The sequence below is a fragment of the Pleurodeles waltl genome, chromosome 1_1, assembly GCF_031143425.1.
Source record: "Pleurodeles waltl isolate 20211129_DDA chromosome 1_1, aPleWal1.hap1.20221129, whole genome shotgun sequence".
In the NCBI taxonomy this organism is placed as follows: Eukaryota; Metazoa; Chordata; class Amphibia; order Caudata; family Salamandridae; genus Pleurodeles; species Pleurodeles waltl.
The window spans coordinates 128,883,296-128,902,923 of NC_090436.1; the positions used below are offsets into that span (position 1 = coordinate 128,883,296).

The 19,628-nt window shown below is 45.3% G+C and overlaps 1 protein-coding gene across 2 annotated transcripts in view; it reads right to left on the reverse strand.

Moving 5' to 3' along the window:
* EPG5 (ectopic P-granules 5 autophagy tethering factor) overlaps positions 1-19,628 on the reverse strand; it is a 568,130-nt gene that overhangs the window by 356,214 nt on the left and 192,288 nt on the right. For both annotated transcript variants that reach the window (XM_069218853.1, XM_069218854.1), the window contains exon 20: positions 5,275-5,385. In XM_069218853.1, the coding sequence (XP_069074954.1) occupies positions 5,275-5,385 (111 nt within the window). The remainder of the gene's footprint in view (positions 1-5,274; positions 5,386-19,628) is intronic.

Here is a 19,628-nt window from a genome sequence, read left to right on the forward strand (position 1 = left end):
GCATTCTGCTTTTGGTCCCGGAAGAAGCTGGCAGGGGCGCAGCTTCATGGGGGAGTATGGGGTGTTACACCCCCCTAATAAATGTATTTTCTGATAAATAGTTGGGTACAGGTGCTCTCAGTCTAATATGGTGAGATGTCTGTTGAGTTTCCCCAGGAACTTTTATTTGCACACAGACAAAAATGCACACACACTCTCCCTCTCTATTTTGAAGGTCTTCAAAAATGTAAGTTATTTCACAAAATATTGTATTGTCTCTTAGTTTACCTACCAATCAGCATCCTCCCCCTTTCCACTGCCCCACTGGCCTCTGTCATGCATCCTGCTTGTCATATAAAGTAGTTATACATTATATGCCAGCCTGACTGTCGGAAAATCTGAAGCTCACGCCCCATCCCAATCTGACTGACCAAGCTACCCCCCTGGCAGTGGGTATAACTGGTAGAGTCCTGAAGTGGATATAATCTTTCATTTCAGGGAGATCGCAAGTTGTTACTCTTTCTCTGCACTCTCTGAAGGCAAATCAATATCAACTGCAGGGTTCCACAAGGGTCAATACAATTGCCTGTTAATATGTTTATGCTGAATTGCTTCTCTAGGCAAGAGTATGCTTGCATGTGTACGCTAATGATACTCAGCTTAGCATTAACCTACCTAGGGTGCAAAAGTCTCCCAATCACAATAGATGAAATTTAATGTAGGCATCTTCAGGAGATAGCTGACCAACATCTTCCACAAGATGACCCCGACCAAAAGAAAGATTTTAATTACCTCTGACTCACAGAATGAGACACAACCTTATGACCAGTTATAGTATGTAGCCACTCAAATCCTTTGACAGATGTGCAGAATTTAGGAGTTATTTTCGACAGTATCTTTTTCCTGGAATCCGTACTCAGAAATGTGACTGTTTCACCCACCTTCAATTTCTAGAAAGGTTCTCCTCTCAATTGACCTCTCTAGGCATATCCCAGTTGTGAACAATATAATTCAATCTCCTCTTGACTATGTCAATTCACTCTACCTTGAGTTAGGCAAAATCTTTCATTAACATGACCTATTTTAGAAGGCTTTGTCATGAGTCCTTCAAATAAAAACTACCACAAGATTTAATACGTCACTAGTACGGTGACTGGTGAATCATGCTTTCGACCCAGGCACAAAAGGGTCGAAAGAGGTCTTCATTGTAATATGCTTCTGGCATCACTCCTACTTTTTGATGCGGCAGGAGGTCAGAGGGGACACTGGCCTGAAGAGCTGAATACAAAAGTGACAAAAATCAACTTACCAAAAAAAAAGACCAGCTCTTAGGCCTAAGAAGCCCCAGCAAAATGCAACAGTTGCCATGGTGTCCTTGTATGAAGCTATGATGTTGATTCCAACGTCCACAGGATGTGGCCTGGATACAACACCAGTGTCTATGTCCTGTGGTGTTATCTGATGTGCGTGGCCTGAAATTGCTCAGAAAAAAGAAGACTTAACTATAGTATAGGCTCCAGTAGGAGGGAGAGGAAGGCGAGGGAGGTGTGTGTGGGATAGGTGTACCCCCAGGGAGGGAGACTGTCATTAAAGGCCATGGATTTGTGGGCAAGGGTCAAGGCATCCGAGAGGTCTGCGAGTGGTGCCCACAGGGGGCGACGCCCCTCCTTACGCTGTGAGGTGCCTTTAGCCTGTGCCCAGTGTTAGAGGTCATAAGGCCAGAGTGGCAGAAACAGGGTCGTGAGGAACGCTGGGTGATGACTTGCCAGACACTGAGGGGGTGGGGGAGTGTGGGGTGGGATCAAGGAATCTGGTAGTGAGCTTAGCCCCCTCAGGACAAGATAACTACTCAGGAGAGAATCACCAGGGGAATGTCGAAGTGGTCTCTCCATAAGCCACATAAGTGTAGATAGCACTCCTACCAGAAAGGGAGCAACTTCACACAATCCCAAAGCATATGAAACAGGTGTGCTGATCCTAATTGGCAACATTGGGAGGTCAGAGAGGCTTGGGGGAATAATGCAAGTATTTTCCGAGGAGTCATGTATGCCCTGTGAATAATACAAGTTTGTATTAATGTAAAACAAGCATTTCGGGGGATTTGAGAAGGGTGTTTGTACCACAGCCAATTCCTTATCATTGGCAGCAGTGTGAAACTTGTCTTCCAAGCTATACTTGAGTGATTGCAAGGAAACAACTGCGTAGGTACAAATCCCTTTATACAATTGTAGGAGGCTGGCCTGGCTTATAGTGGGTACCAATGGTACTTACACCTTGTGCCAGGTCCAGTTATCCCTTATTAGTGTTCTAGCAGCTTAGGGTGATAGAGGTAGCTATAGCAGAGCAGCTTAGGCTGAACTAGGAGACATGCAAAGCTCTTACTATACCACTTATATCATATAGGTACTATATCATAAGAAAGACAATACTCAGAGTTACTAAAAATAAAGGTACTTTATTTTAGTGGCAATGTGCCAAAAATATCTCAGAGGACATACTCCCTTAGGAGGTAAGTAAAATGCACAAAATATACCAAACCAAATCAGGTAAGTAAAACAGTCAGAAAATAGTGCAAACACTGTAGAATACAACAGGATGCAATAGGCCTAGGGGCAACACAAACCATATACTAAGAGAGTGGAATGCGAACCACGAAAGGGCCCCTAGACTGGTGTAGTGTGTAGTGAGTCGCAGGGAGTGTAAGAAAACACTAAGGGTGTCCAAGATACCCCACCACAAGACCCTGGAAAGTAGGAGTAAAGTACTACTATTTCCCCAGAAACACACTAAAGTCGTGATAAATGATTTTGCAAAGACCACAACAGACTGCAAAGCAATGAAGACGGATTCCTGGACCTGAGGACTTGCAAAGGAAGGGGACCAAGTCCAAGAGTCACAAAAGTGTCCGGGGGGGGAGATCCCACTAAACCCCTGATGAAGGTGCAAAATGGCTGCCTCCGGATGGAAGACGCTGAAGATTCTGCAACAACGAAAGGTGCTAGGAACTCCTCCTTCGTGCAGAAGATGTCCCACGGAGTGCTGGAGGATGCAGAGTTGTTTCCTTAGCAAAATACCACAAACAAGCCTTGCTAGCTGCAAGAGTCATAGTTGAAGAAAAGGGGTGCTGCCCGGGTCCAGGAAGGACCAGGATGTTGCCACTTGGGAAAGGAGATAGAGGGGGCTCTCAGCAGTCGTAGAAGTCCTTGAACACGGGTTCAAGAAGTCTGAACACAGTGGTTGTCTCAACACTGCAAAGGAGGGTCCCTCGGCACCGGAGATCAACTCAGGGAGCTGAGCATCGCAGGACAGAGAGCTGGGGACCTACGCTTGGCTGTGCATGCAGGATTTCGTGGAAATGAGCACAGAAGCCCTTGTAGCTGCAGTTCACGCGGTGCACAGGATTACTGTCTGGAGAGGGGAGGCAAGTACTTACCTCCTCCAGATTTGGACAGTTGGACCACTGGACAGTCTGGGTCACTTGGGTCCAAACCTGTGTTCCAGGTGCCACGCTCATCAGCATGAGAGGGGTCCCAGAGTACCGGTGACGCTGAAGTTTGGTGCCTGCTGAAGCAGGGGGAAGAGTCTGTAGACCCACAGGAGATTTCTTCGTGGCTTCCAGTGCAGGATGAAGGCAGGCAGCCCCCAAAGCATGCACCACCGGGAAACAGTCGAGAAAGCCGGCAGGATTAAGCGCTACAATGTCGCTCCCCAATACCAGATTTGGAATGGGGGGACAATTCCATGATCTTAGACATGTTCCATGGCCATATTCGGAGTTACTATTGTGAAGCTACATATAGGTATTGACCTATAATTAGTGCACACGTGTAATGGTGTCCTCACACTCACAAAGTCCGGGGAAATGGCCCTGAACTATGTGGGGGCACCTTTGCTAGTGCAAGGGTGCCCTCACACTTAGTAACTTTGCACCTAACCTTCAGCAAGTGAAGGTTAGACATATAGGTGACTTATAGGTTACTTAAATGCAGTGAAAATGGCTGTGAAAGAACGTGTGCATTATTTCACTCAGGCTGCAGTGGCAGTCCTGTGTAAAGATTTGTCTGAGGTCCCTATGGGTGGCAAAAGAAATGCTGCAACCCATAGGGATCTCCTGGAACCCCAATACCCTGGGTACCTAGGTACCATATACTAGGGAATTATAAGGGTGTTCCAGTGTGCCAATTGAAATTGGTAAAAGTGGTCACTAGCCTATAGTGACAAATTTAAAGGCAGAGAGAGCATAAGCACTGAGGTTCTGGTTAGCAGAGCCTCAGTGACACAGTTAGTCACTAGACAGGTATACACATTCAGGCCACAAACTATGAGCACTGGGGTCCTGGCTAGCAGAATCCCAGTGAGACAGGCAAAAACAAACTGACATACATGTAAAAATGGGGGTAACATGCCAAGCAAGATGGTCCTTTCCTACAACAATCAAGTTACCAGCCTCCTCTGGTCCCCAATTTTGACAGGACCCTGTAATTTGATGTGTATGAGAGGTTCTTGGGAGAAGAGGTTGCTAGGTTCGATGGATTTCAAGACGAATTCTGCCTTAAGCATTGAACTATCCTGTGGGGAGTCCACATGAATCAGTCTAGTAACGGTAGTGCTCAACCATATTGCCCACAGAAGCCAGGCCTGTGGGTTGCTGGCAGGCTAAATCATGGGAAGAAACCACTGCTGAGCAGGTTGGGAGGCCAACAGTGGAATGGTTGAGGCGTAGGGTGGCACGGCGCTGGGGTATTTCAAGTAGCTTCTCATTCATGTTCTAACTTTGAGAAGTAGGATGCATTTTGTAGGCCCTTTAGCGTATGGGAAAAGCACACTGTGTCGTACACCAGTTTTTTCCTGGTCTGCTGTGATGCTCCTTTCAGTTAATTGATGTCCTGCAAGCCAAAAGGCTGGGCATTGCAGCATAATAGTAGGTCATGATATGCAGAGCTGCAGTGCCACCTTGATCAGTGTAGGGGTAGAGTTTGACTATGGAAATCCGCTGTCATCCAATACCCCATATCAAGTTCAGTGGTAGAGATTTGAGGTCCTGAAAAAGATTGACAGGGGTGATCTCCATCTTGCAGATTAGTATAGCAAGTGCAGGAGGACCACAATTTTAAAAAGGGCAATGAGCCCCATCACTGTTATCGAATTGTATGTATGGTGGTACCATAATTGCTCTCTAGTAAATTATAATGGATGTCATTATATAAGTTATATAAATAATGGATCATAAATTATTATAACGCATCAACAATCACATAACTGCATGTTTGATGTCCTGCGATGTAGATGTCCTACCTGAGATGGGCTAGACAGTCCCTCAATGAAGGAAGGTGTCACATTGCCAGCCACAATCCAGCTCACCAGAGAAGATAACAGGCCTTTATCACTGTGGTATCCCAAGGCATTCTAAAAGAGACATCAGAGTTAAAAAGTATATGAAAATATAGTATATTTGTAAATGAACAAGCATACCTAGATTGATTTGGTGGAAAACACCACAACTGCAATGACTTCAGAAATGGATTTGAGCCTAAGTTTAAATTGATAAGTTGAAAACCTCTTAGAACAGGCCCATACTTTGTTTCATGACCTTCCACATATTAAAGGAGCACTGCTACGCTATTCTTTGGCTTTTGACACTGGCTGAAAAAACCTTTGCCGAAGCGCCTTTCAGCCATTAGACCCCTCACAAGCTAAGTATTTGAGCAGTGAATAGGCAGAGAATGTGGTCAGTGACACCTGATAACCAATCATCTCCATCCTCTTAGGTAGGGAAAGGCAGATGAATAGTGTCACAGCATTTTCTAGCATGGATGTTGGTGATCACAACATTATTGCCAATTGTATCTCCCTCACATAGATTACAAAAAAAAATCAAACTAAGGTCCACGGAACGTTAGATGGGATGAGGGATTGAATAATTATAAAAAGCAGTCAGGATGCACAGACAATTACATTTTTATTAACTAATATAAAGATCTCATAAAGTTTGAGTAAAATCCTGAGGTTTTGAGACTTGTGTGACAAACATTTTGGGATTGGTTTGCCAAAAGTAGTTTTGTGCCAGCCCTATTGTCATGGCAACATTTTCACAGTCGTCCATTTTTCATGAAAGTCTTAACAATTACTGGATGATGGAGGGGTTACCACTTGGTATTAAGTAGACCTGGCCAGAGGCTATGATACAGTCAAGTATCACAAGCTCATTGAGACTTTAAGGAATGGGATGAGCGACCTAGGTCTTCCACAGATTTCATAAATTGGGAGCTGCTTTCATTGGACCCTTTGAGTAGAGCCTTGTTTTGTAGTGTTCCCCATTGAGGTAAACAATCTTTACAAAGCAGGCATTACCACACAGTGCCTTTACCACATATCATTTGCCCGCAATGACTTTACCATGCATAGTTAGTATATTTAAGTTAAGTGTGTGCATATGTATATACAGGTGAGTGTTCACACACATATATACACACACACACACACACACACACACACACACACGTGTTTAGAAAAGGGTGGTAAAGGCATTTTTAGGGTTTAAGGGTGGGTAGGGGTATAGAGTGTTAAGGGTAATTTTAGGGTTTAAGGGTGGGTAAAGGTATAGGGTGCTAGAGCTATTTTTGAGGGTTTAGGGATGGGTAAGGGTATAGGGTGTTAAGGCAATGTTTAGGGTTTAGAGATAGGTAAGGGTATAGGGTGGTAAGGGTATTCTTCGGGGTGTGTAGGGTCATAGGGATTAAGGGTATTTTTAGGGTTTTGGGGTGGGTAGGGGGTATACAGTGGTAAGGGTATTTTAGGGTTTATGGGTGGGTATGAGTATAGGGTGGTAAGTGTATTTTTAGGGATTGCGATGGCTAAGGGTATAAAGTGATTACGGGTATTTTTTTTTATTTTTAAAGGTACAGTGGTAAGGGTATTTTTCTTTTTTGAGAGTTAAAGGGCGGGGTATATAGGGTGGTAAGGGTATTTTTCCGGGCATAGAGGTGGTTAAGGGTATAGATGGTAAGGGTGTTTTAAGGGGTGTAGTGATATAGGATGATAAGTGAGGTTTAGGGATGAGTAGGGGTATACGGTGGTAAGGCTAAAGGTTTAGGTGTTGGTAGGGGTAGAGGGTGATGTGTTTCAGGATTTACCAACGAGTGGGGTATAAGGTGCTAAGTGTGTTTTTAGGGTTTCAGATGGTTAGAGGTATATGGTGGTAATGGTGTTTTAGAGGTTAGGGGTGGGTGGAGGTATAGTGTAGTAAGGGTGTTTGTTAAGGTTCATGGGCGGGTAAGGGTATAGGGTGGTATGGGGGTTTTAGGGCTTGGGGGGGCAGGGATATAGAGTGGTAATGTGTAAAAAAGAGGAGTTACCCCCAATAAATAAATAGTGTAAACTTGAGATGATAAAAAATGTCCGGTCATGGGGGATCTTCCCCCCAATAAATAAAAAAGTAAATAATATGAAAAGGGAGGTAAGTACCCACCCAAAAATAATTATATATTTTTACCACTATTTCTCCCCATCAAGAGAAAGCCTGCACTCTAAACCTTGAGAATTTTTCATTTGATTTGTACACATGAAACAGCTGGGGAGAAATAGTGGTAAATGTTGAAAGGCATTTGGTGGTATCGCCTTTCTTGCAACACCGGCAATTAGGAAGCATGCCAGTAAACCACTAAATATACATTGATATAACATATATATACTTATATTAACTGAAAATACCAAAGGTTACAAGGCTGTTATAGTTAGGTTCTGAATTTACTCGTACAAAACTACAGAAATTCAGCAGTTATAGTTAGAGTTATTTTAAGTAACTATAACTCGCGCCCTAAGATAAGTAGGACTTGCGCCCTCGCCATGTGCATCTTTTTCTTTAAAAATGTGACTGCTGTTTCATTTATAGTTTTAAGGACGTTATAGAAGTTATCATGATTGATAGGGTAATTAGCAGTGCATGGCGAGGGTACGCGTAAATTCAGAACCTAACTATAACGTCACTGTAACCTTTGGTTGTTTAAGTGAATTTCAAGGTTTTTGTGATTTCTATTTCCTAACTATAACATCCATGTAACCTTTGTTTTTTACAGTGAATTTTGCTTTTTTAACATAGAGTAATTTTAATTACTATACGTTAATCCAACCACCATCACAAACAGCCTTTGGTCATGCACAGCGGGGGTTGGCCACAGAGCCTGCAGCCAACCCCTATAACCACCGAACACTGCTCTACACTGCACTGCCCTGCGCACAGATTCAGCCAACTCCTATAACGACCCAACACTGCAGCCCACCCCCTCACCAATCCGATTTTGGGGGGTTGGGGGAGTTGGGCCACATGGCCCCCCCGCCCAAGGCCAATCCTTGCCCTGGGTACACCATCCCCGGGAAGCGGCCTAATTCTTTATTTTTGGGAGGAGGGGGACTGTGTGGGCCCCCTCCCTAGGCTGATCTCAGCCCCGGAGATACCATCCCCTGGAGCATGGCCATATGACCTGGCTGCCCACGTCTGCATCTCCACGGGCAGGGAGACAGACCAAACCTCTGCTCGCCGCGAGGGAGAGCTCTTTGACAGCTCTCCCTCTCTGCAAGCAGACTGTTTGCTGTGGCTTGGGGCAGCTAAGCCACAGCAAACATCTATTTCCAAGGGGTGGACAACCTAGGACATAGCAGGAGCCAGGGTTCGGGGGAAATGGGGTGGACCGGGATGGGGAAGGTTTGGCGCTTCCCAGGGCCATCAGTAGCTCCAATGGAAAGAGCCCCAGGGAGCTGGTGGTCCCTGGGGCTGTGGGGAGGGGTTATGGGGCATGTGGCCCCCGCATCACATTACAAATAAGTCACAGGGAGATGGGGGTCCCGCCTTACTTTTGCATACAGCGCCGGGGAGGTGGGTCTCCCCGGGGCTGAGGGGGGCCAGCAGCTCCCCCCATTTAAAAATAAGCATTGGCATAGCACAAGAGTACATGGTTAAACACCTGAAAGGTCCCAAATGCGCAATCTATTGTCTATGCCAGTGCACTCAAACTCACTTCTGGTGTTTTACATACAACGTGTTTCCAATTGCAGACGTGCCTGTATCTTTGTTTACCACCTCCCACAACAGCGTCTGCAACTCAGTGGCAGAAATGTGGGATCAATCATGCCTCTTGGTGTCTATGTTATTTTTCTTTTTTGAGGGGGAATGCTGACAGTCTGACAGACCCGGGGCTCTTGTGACACAGAATCTCAACAACTCGTGCATGAGCGGCAAAGGCGAGCGAAGGAGAGTGTGGGGGTATTTGTGTATATGTGTTTGATGGGGAAGATAAATCCACTGCCCCTGCCCCCTTTCTCAGACACTGTACGGTTTAAGTGAGGGAGCGGAAAAGGAACAGCTTTAATGGAGCCAGTGCCAGCTGGAGAAGATAACAAGCAGTTAGGAGAAGGGATCTCGACTGGGATGAAAGGCAAAAAGAAAAACCAGACAGGAGAAGGAAGGCATGGCCATCGCACGCTGTAACAGGAGGAAGCGTGATATAGTATGATGGCCAATAAAAATGTTCTCTTAGTGAAAGCTCCCTGGGCGGGTACTTAGCACACTAAGGAGGGACATTTAGCAAAATGCACCAATAAAAGTGAAGCATTTAAGACAAGCGCAACAAAGAACGAATGGCAAGAGCGGGCGTGGCTAACACCCGTATACTGAATACACTGTGTCTTACAGAGACAGTGCATGCGCTGCCTAGGCTTGACCTAAAAAAACAATGACCCCGGGACCAAGCCCACCCTGGGGTTTATTAAAAAACAAGTGCAGGAGCCCTTGTTTTTTTTTTTTTTTTCAGTGATTTCGCAATAATGTCGCGATTTTGCAAGATTTGTTTTTTTTTAATGCTTTTTAGGTCTGGGGGTGTCCCTCTGGGACCTCAGCACCAGAGCTACGGGGTCAGGGTTTCCCTACCCTGCCCCCCCCCCCCCTTTTTTTTTGTATTTTTTTTTTTAGTGGGACTCGGCTGAAGCAGAGTCCCAAGATGGCTACTAACACTTCCTGGTTTCAAGTGTTGGCAGCCAATAAGAGTTGTGGATTTCCCTGCACAAGCTCGTCTTTTTTCGCAAAGTCGTCATAGCCAGAGATATACAAATTTATTTTCCCATTAATAGCTGCAAAACTACTGAACAGATTTACACCAAATAAGCGAAAGCACAATCTGTGTACCAGAGGCTAGCTTTGTTCAAAGATCATTTGGGAATGAACATGAGAAATGCAACTTTTTAGACCCCCCCTTTGTTTTTGGCCCCTGCTTGACGGATCACCCTGAAACTTTCCGTGCGTAACAAGAATCACCAGGGCACTGTGTTGGGAAAATGTTGTGAAGATTCGTCAAACTGTGCCAAAGATATAGGCAAGTAAAAAAAAACGCTTTTTCCTACTAGTGGTCGCCAAACTATAAGTACCTAGTGGCAACCGCCAGTAGGAAGGAAGGAATGAAGGAAGAAGATGTTTGTGTGTGTCATCTGTCTCATGGCATGTAGTGCTGCAGATTCACCTGCTATGCATAGCTCTTCCGACATCTAGTTTTGGGCTCGGAGTGTTACAATTTGTTTTTCTTCGAAGAAGTGTTTTCGAGTCACGGGATCGAGTGACTCCTCCTCTTCGGCTCCATTGCGCATGGGCATCGACTCCATGTTAGATTGTTTTCCCGCAGAGGGTAAGGTAGGAGTGATAGAGTATAAAGAAAAGAGATGTCCATGCTAATGGAATATATATATATGTATGGAAAATGTCACTTACAGTGTACATCTGTTCGTGGCATTAGTCGTTGCAGATTCACATGCTGTGCACATCCCGCCATCTGGTGTTGGGCTCGGAGTGTTACAAGTTGTTTTTCTTCGAAGAAGTCTTTTTCGAGTCACGAGACCGAGGGACTCCTCCCATTTCGACTCCATTGCGCATGGGCGTCGACTCCATCTTAGATTGTTTTCCCCGCAGAGGGTGAGGAAGGAGTTGTGTATGCTAGTAATAGTGCCCATGCAATGGAGTGAAAGCGTATGTACATAATGAAGTTTCAAGTAATATATTTACAAATGTACAAATGTTTAAGATCTACTTCTAAACGGCTACAGGCTCCCGGGGAGGCGGGTGGGCGCATGTGAATCTGCAGCGACTAATGCCACGAACAGATGTACACTGGGTAAGTGACATTTTCTGTTCGATGGCATGTGTAGCTGCAGATACACATGCTGTGCATAGACTAGTAAGCAGTTATCTCCCCAAAAGCGGTGGTTCAGCCTGTAGGAGTTGAAGTAGTTTGAAATAATGTTCTTAGTACAGCTTGACCTACTGTTGCTTGTTGTGCAGTTAACACATCTACACAGTAGTGCTTGGTAAATGTATAAGGCGTAGACCATGTTGCTGCCTTACATATTTCATTCATTGGAATATTTCCTAGAAAGGCCATGGTAGCACCCTTCTTTCTGGTTGAGTGTGCCTTTGGTGTAATAGGCAGTTCTCTTTTAGCTTTAAGATAGCAGGTTTGAATGCACTTAACTATCCATCTAGCAATGCCTTGTTTTGAAATTGGATTTCCTGTATGAGGTTTTTGAAAGGCGATAAATAGTTTTTTCGTTTTTCGAATTAGTTTTGTTCTGTCAATGTAGTACATTAGTGCTCTTTTGATGTCTAATGTATGTAGTGCTCTTTCAGCTACAGAATCTGGCTGTGGGAAGAACACTGGTAACTCTACCGTTTGATTCAAGTGGAACGGTGAGATTACTTTTGGTAAAAATTTAGGATTGGTCCGTAGAACAACTTTATTCTTGTGTATTTGAATAAATGGTTCTTGAATGGTAAATGCTTGAATTTCACTCACTCTTCTTAGAGATGTGATGGCAATTAAAAATGCTACTTTCCACGTTAAGTATTGCATTTCACAAGAGTGCATGGGCTCAAAAGGTGGACCCATGAGTCGTGTTAGGACAATGTTGAGGTTCCATGAAGGAACTGGTGGTGTTCTTGGTGGTATAATTCTCTTTAGGCCTTCCATAAACGCTTTTATGACTGGTATCCTAAACAATGAAGTTGAGTGCGTAATTTGCAGGTAAGCTGAAATTGCCGTAAGATGTATTTTAATGGAAGAGAAAGCTAGTTTAGATTTTTGCAAATGTAGTAAGTATCCTACGATTTCTTTTGCAGATGCGTGTAAAGGTTGAATGTGATTATTATGGCAGTAATAAACAAATCTTTTCCACTTATTTGCATAGCAGTGTCTAGTGGTAGGTTTTCTAGCTTGTTTTATGACTTCCATACATTCCTGTGTGAGGTCTAAGTGCCCGAATTCTAGGATTTCAGGAGCCAAATTGCTAGATTCAGCGATGCTGGATTTGGATGTCTGATCTGTTGTTTGTGTTGTGTTAACAGATCTGGTCTGTTTGGCAGTTTGACATGAGGTACTACTGATAGGTCTAGTAGTGTTGTGTACCAAGGTTGCCTTGCCCATGTTGGTGCTATTAGTATGAGTTTGAGTTTGTTTTGACTCAACTTGTTTACTAGATATGGAAGAAGTGGGAGAGGGGGAAAAGCGTACGCAAATATTCCTGACCAGTTCATCCATAGTGCATTGCCCTGAGACTGATGTTGTGGGTACCTGGATGCGAAGTTTTGGCATTTTGAGTTTTCTTTTGTTGCAAATAGATCTATTTGTGGCGTTCCCCACATTCTGAAGTAAGTGTTTAGTATTTGGGGGTGAATTTCCCATTCGTGGATCTGTTGGTGATCTCGAGAGAGATTGTCTGCTAACCGATTCTGAATCCCTGGAATAAATTGTGCTATTAGGCGAATGTGGTTGTGAATCGCCCAATGCCATATTTTTTGTGTTAGGAGACACAACTGTGTTGAATGTGTTCCTCCCTGTTTGTTTAGGTAATACATTGTTGTCATGTTGTCTGTTTTGACAAGAGTGTATTTGTGAGTTATTATGGGTTGAAATGCTTTGAGCGCTAGAAACACAGCTAACACTTCTAAGTGGTTTATATGAAACTGTCTTTGCTGAATGTCCCATTGTCCTTGGATGCTGTGCTGATTGAGGTGTGCTCCCCACCCTGTCATGGATGCATCTGTCGTTATTACGTATTGTGGCACTGGGTCTTGAAAAGGCCGCCCTTGGTTTAAATTTATACTGTTCCACCATTGAAGCGAGATGTATGTTTGGCGGTCTATCAACACCAGATCTAGAAGTTGACCCTGTGCCTGTGACCACTGTGATGCTAGGCACTGTTGTAAGGGCCGCATGTGCAACCTTGCGTTTGGGACAATGGCTATGCATGAGGACATCATGCCTAGGAGTTTCATTACTAATTTGACCTGTATCTTTTGGTTTGGATACATGGCTTGTATTACATTGTGGAATGTTTGGACTCTTTGTGGACTTGGAGTGGCAATTCCTTTTACTGTGTTGATTGTTGCTCCTAGGTATTGCTGTGTTTGACACGGCATAAGGTGTGACTTTGAGTAATTGATTGAGAAACCTAGTTTGTGTAGGGTTTCTATGACATAATGTGTGTGTTGTGAACACTGTATTTGCGTGTTGGTTTTGATTAACCAATCGTCTAGGTACGGGAACACATGTATTTGCTGCCTTCTGATATGTGCAGCTACTACTGCTAGACATTTTGTAAAAACTCTTGGAGCAGTCGTTATTCCGAATGGCAACACTTTGAATTGGTAATGTATCCCTTGGAATACAAACCTTAGATACTTTCTGTGTGAAGGATGTATTGGTATATGGAAATATGCATCCTTTAGATCCAGTGTTGTCATGTAGTCTTGTTGTTTGAGCAGTGGGATTACTTCTTGTAATGTAACCATGTGAAAGTGGTCTGACTTGATGTATGTATTTAATATTCTGAGATCTAGTATAGGTCTTAGAGTTTTGTCTTTCTTGGGTATCAGAAAGTACAGTGAGTAAACTCCTGTGTTTAGTTCCTGTTTTGGTACTAATTCTATTGCCTCTTTTTGGAGCAATGCTTGAACTTCTAATCCTAGAAGATTTATATGTTGTTTTGACATACTGTGTGTTTTCGGTGGGACTGTTGGAGGGAATTCACGAAATTCTATGCAATAACCATGCTGGATAATTGCTAGTACCCAAGTATCTGTTGTTATCTCCTCCCAATGTTTGTAAAATTGGCTTAGTCTTCCCCCCACAGGTGTTATGTGATGGGGATGTGTGACTTGTAAGTCACTGCTTATTTTGAGGACTTTTGGGGCTTTGGAATTTTCCTCTATTTTTTTGGAATTGTCCCCCTCTATATTGCCCCCGAAAACTTCCCTGCTGATATTGGCTTTGGTAAGTGGGCCTTGTTTGTGATGTTGTGGTTTCTGTAGGTTGTCCTCGAAACCCTCCCCTAAAAGGTGTTTTGCGAAATGTGCCTCTGCTCTGCGGGGAGTAGAGTGCGCCCATGGCTTTTGCTGTATCAGTGTCTTTTTTGAGTTTATCAATAGCAGTGTCGACTTCCGGCCCAAACAACTGCTGTTCATTAAATGGCATATTTAGCACGGCTTGTTGAATTTCCGGCTTGAAACCTGACGTGCGTAGCCATGAGTGCCTTCTTATTGTTATTGCAGTATTTACTGTCCTTGCAGCCGTATCTGCTGCATCCATTGAAGACCGTATCTGATTATTAGAGATACTTTGTCCTTCTTCTACCACTTGTTGTGCTCTTTTTTGGAACTCCTTGGGTAAGTGTTCTATCAAATGTTGCATCTCATCCCAGTGAGCTCTATCATATCTTGCCAAAAATGCTTGTGAATGGGCAATGCGCCATTGGTTTGCTGCTTGTGCTGCAACCCTTTTGCCCACAGCATCAAATTTGCGACTCTCTTTGTCTGGAGGTGGTGCGTCCCCCGAGGTATGAGAGTTTGCTCTCTTACGAGCTGCCCCGACAACTACTGAGTCTGGTGTTAACTGGGTTGTAATACAAACAGGATCTGTTGGCGGTGGCTTGTACTTTTTCTCCACCCTTGGAGTTATGGCTCGGCCTTTAACAGGATCCTGAAAGATTTGTTTTGAATGTTTTAGCATTCCTGGGAGCATAGGTAGTCTTTGGTATTGGCTATGAGTGGAGGATAGCGTGTTAAACAAAAAGTCATCCTCAATTGGTTCGGAATGCAAGGTGACGTTATGGAAAGCAGCTGCCCTTGCGATCACCTGTGTGTAAGATGTACTGTCCTCAGGAGGGGACGGCCTGGCAGGGTACGAGTCTGGGCTGTTGTCCGATAATGGAGCATCGTAAAGGTCCCATGCATCGGGATCATCTTGACTCATGGCAGTATGAGTCGGGGAGTGCATCAGTGGAGGAGTTTCTACTGGTGATGTGTGCACTGATGGTGGTGGAGACGGTGGTGGAGTTGTTTTCTTTGCCACCTTTGCTTGTGGCTCCTTGTCCTTTTTTTGAAAGGCAAGTTTTCTTTTATTTTAATTGGGGGAAGAGTGGTTATCCTCCCTGTGTCTTGATGAATGTGGAGCCTTCTTTGATTATAGTCTGGCCCTACAGCTTGAAGTTCCTCTCCAAATCTATGTTTTTGCATTTGGGAGGACAATCCCTGTTCCTCTGTATAGGAACCTGTTTTCGGCTCCGAGGCTGGATGTTTCGGAACCGAAACTTTTTCGGATGTCTTTTTAGGCTCAGAAGAAACCTTTGTAATTTTCGGCGTGGAGGTTTCTCGGTGCCGAATTTGTTCGGTGCTGCTGTCACGGTGCCGAAATTTCTCGGAGCCGATGTCTCGGGTATCTCGACCGGAGTCGGATGTCTTCGACACCAGCGTGCCCTTTTTCGGTGCCTTGGCTCGGTCACCTATTTTTTGGGTTAAGCCATGGCCTGTTGGCGGTGGCGTCCCCTGGGCTTTTGTTGACTTCTCGTGAGTCTTATGTTTACTCACGGTTTTCGGCATTTCTTCGGCCTCGAGCTCTTCCGAGTCCGACTCTTGGATAGAGAAAGCTTCCTCTTCTTCCTCGAAAAGCTCTTGTTCTGTCGTCGTCGACGCCATCTGCAATCTTCTGGCTCTTTGGTCTCTTAACGTCTTTCTGGACTGAAACGCTCGACAGGCCTCACAAGTATCTTCCTTGTGCTCTGGGGACAAGCACAAGTTACAGACCAGATGCTGATCCGTATACGGATACTTGTTATGGCATTTTGGACAGAAGCGGAACGGGGTCCGTTCCATCAGCCTTGAAGTCGCACATGGCCGGGCCGACCAGGCCCCGACGGGGGATCGAAAAAACCCCGAAGGGCCACCGGAGCTCTTCAAAATTCGGTGTGGATCTGTTGTAACTAACCCGATACCGAACGCAAACAATACCAATGTTTTTTCCGAGATTCTAACTAACTTTCCGACCCGAAACACGGAGCGAAAAGGAACACGTACGAACCCGATGGCGGAAAAAAAACAATCTAAGATGGAGTCGACGCCCATGCGCAATGGAGTCGAAATGGGAGGAGTCCCTCGGTCTCGTGACTCGAAAAAGACTTCTTCGAAGAAAAACAACTTGTAACACTCCGAGCCCAACACCAGATGGCGGGATGTGCACAGCATGTGTATCTGCAGCTACACATGCCATCGAACATATATATATATATAAATATGGAAAATGTCACTTACCCAGTGAACATCTGTTCGTGGCATGAGACGCTGCAGATTCACATGCTTTGCACATCCCGCCATCTAGTGTTGGGCTCGGAGTGTTACAAGTTGTTTTTCTTCGAAGAAGTCTCCTCGAGTCACGAGATCAAAGGACTCCTCCCCTTTCGGCTCCATTGCGCATGGGCGTCAACTCCATCTTAGATTGTTTTCCCCGCAGAGGGTGAGGTAGGAGTTGTGTCTTATAGTAATAGTGCCCATGCAATGGAGTAATATGTATGTACATAATGTAGCTTAAAGTGATATATTTACAAATTTACAAATGTTCATGATCAACTTCGAAACGGCTACAGGCTCCCGGGGAGGCGGGTGGGCGCATGTGAATCTGCAGCGTCTCATGCCACGAACAGATGTACACTGGGTAAGTGACATTTTCCGTTCAATGGCATGTTGTTAGAAATGGGGTCTTTGGTTGACAGTCAGGTTACCCCCTGTTCAAGCAAGGACCCTCACTCTAGTTAGGATAAAAGAGAATCACCCTCAGCTAACCCCTGCTTACCCCTTTGGTAGCTTGGCAGAGCAGTAGGCTTAACCTCAGAGTGCTGGGCGTAAAGTATTTGTACCAACACACACAGTAACTTAATGAAAACACTACAAAATGACACAACACCAGTTTAGAAAAATAGGAAATATTTATCTAGACAAAACAAGACCAAAACGACAAAAATCCAACATACACAAGTCAAGTTATGATTTTTAAAAGGTTTAAAATAAAAAGAGTCTTTAGGTAGTTGTAACAACACACTAGCGCTGCTAGCGTGTAAATGTACCTGGTTTGCGTCAAAAATAACCCCGCACGGGCGGTGTGCGTCGAAAGTAACCCTGCACGGCTGGGTGCGTCGAAAACAACTCGGCACGGCGGTGCGCGTTGAAAAAGCCAGCCACACGACGATCCGAAAGTCCCGCGGCGCAGGGTGCGATCTCTCAGCCTCCGTCAGCGATGCTGCGCGTCGTTTCTCCTGCTCCGGGCGTCGGTTTTTCGGTCGCGTTTCCTGCGGCGTCGTTTCTCAGCTGCGGAACCGGCGTCGCGTCGTTTTCTCAGCCGCGATCGGATTCGCGTCGATCTTTTCTCCGCACGGCGCTCGGTGCGTGTATTTTTGTCCTTAGGCTGCCAGCCTCTCCTTTCAGGGTCCCAGGAACTGGAAGGGCACCACAGAGCAGAGTAGGGGTCTCTCCAGAGACTCCAGGTGCTGGCAGGAAGAAGTCTTTGCTATCCCTGAGACTTCAACAACAGGAGGCAGGCTCTACATCAAGCCCTTGGAGATTTCTTCTTCAAGATGGAAGGCACACAAAGTCCAGTCTTTGCCCTCTTACTCTGGCAGAAGCAGCACTGCAGGAAAGCTCCACAAAGCACAGTCACAGGCAGGGCAGCACTTGTTCCTCAGCGATCAGCTCTTCTCCAGGCAGAGGTTCCCCTTGATTCCAGAAGTGTTTCTAAAGTTTGTAAGTTTGGGTGCCCTTCTTATACTCATTTTAGTCTTTGAAGTCACCTTTCTTCAAAGGGGACTCACACCCTCTTGTGAAATCCTGCCTTGCCCAGGCAAGGCCTCAGACACACACCAGGGGGCTGGAGACAGCATTGTCAGAGGCAGGCACAGTCCTTTCAGATGAGAGTGACCACTCCACCCCTCCCTCCTAGCAGAGATGGCTAATCAGGAAATGCAGATCACACCCCAGCTCCCTTTGTGTCACTGTCTGGTGTGAGGTGAAAAACAACCCAACTGTCAAACTGACCCAGACAGGGAATCCACAAACAAGGCAGAGTCACAGAATGGTTTAAGCAAGAAAATGCTCACTTTCTAAAAGTGGCATTTTCAAACGCACAATCTCAAAATCATCTTTACTAAAAGATGTATTTTTAAATTGTGAGTTCAGGGATCCCAAACTCCACATGTCCATCTACTCGCTAGGGGAATCTACACTTTAATCATATTTAAAGGTAGCCCCCATATTATCCTATGAGAGAGAGACAGACCTTGCAACAGTGAAAACGAAATTGGCAGTATTTCACTGTCAGGACATATAAACCACATTACTATATGTCCTACCTTATCCATACACTGCACCCTGCCCTTGGGGCTACCTAGGGCCTACCTTAGGGGTGCCTTACATGTAAGGAAAGGGAAGGTTTAGGCCTGGCAAGTGGGTACACTTGCCAAGTCGAATTTACAGTGTAAGAATACACACACAGACACTGCAGTGGCAGGTCTGAGACATGATTACAGAGCTACTTATGTGGGTGGCACAACCAGTGCTGCAGGCCCACTAGTAGCATTTGATTTACAGGCCCTGGCACCTCTAGTGCACCTTACTAGGGACTTACTAGTAAATCAAATATGCCAATCATGGATAAACCACTTACATACAATTTAAACAGGAGAGCATATGCACTTTAGCACTGGTTAGCAGTGGTAAAGTGCTCAGAGTTGAAAAGCCAACAGCAACATGTCAGAAAAATATAGGAGGCAGGAGGCAAAAAAGTCTGGGGATGACCCTGCAAAAGCAAAAGTCCAACACGACCCCCTACCAGCCTAAAGCCAGGGGAGAACAATCAATACCTTGATGTACTTCCCTGATTGGGGCGATAGAACAGGGACCCAGGCCCACAACAGCAGGGGCATGTTCCAGTTCTACGCCTTCCTGACTCCAGTTGGATCCCTCTGTCCATACTCTCAGGGCCCACTAAGCTAACCCATGGGGAACCCTTCTCCACATCTACAGACACCATCTGTGCAACACCTAACTTTACTTTGCTCACAGATGTATTGCAATGGGCAGATAGTACCACCAGGGCCAACACAGTGGTGTTGCCCACTCCACCCCCGGGGTGTGACTCTCGTCCTCCCCCCCCCAGGGGCAACTCTGTCCACCAGGACAGCAAGCCACAGTGGCCCCAGACAACTGTCAGGGATGAGAGCCCGACCTCAGGCCTCTCTAACCACTGTGACTGTGGAGAGTGGGGGGTGGTAGCCCCAGGTGCCTGGCACCCTTT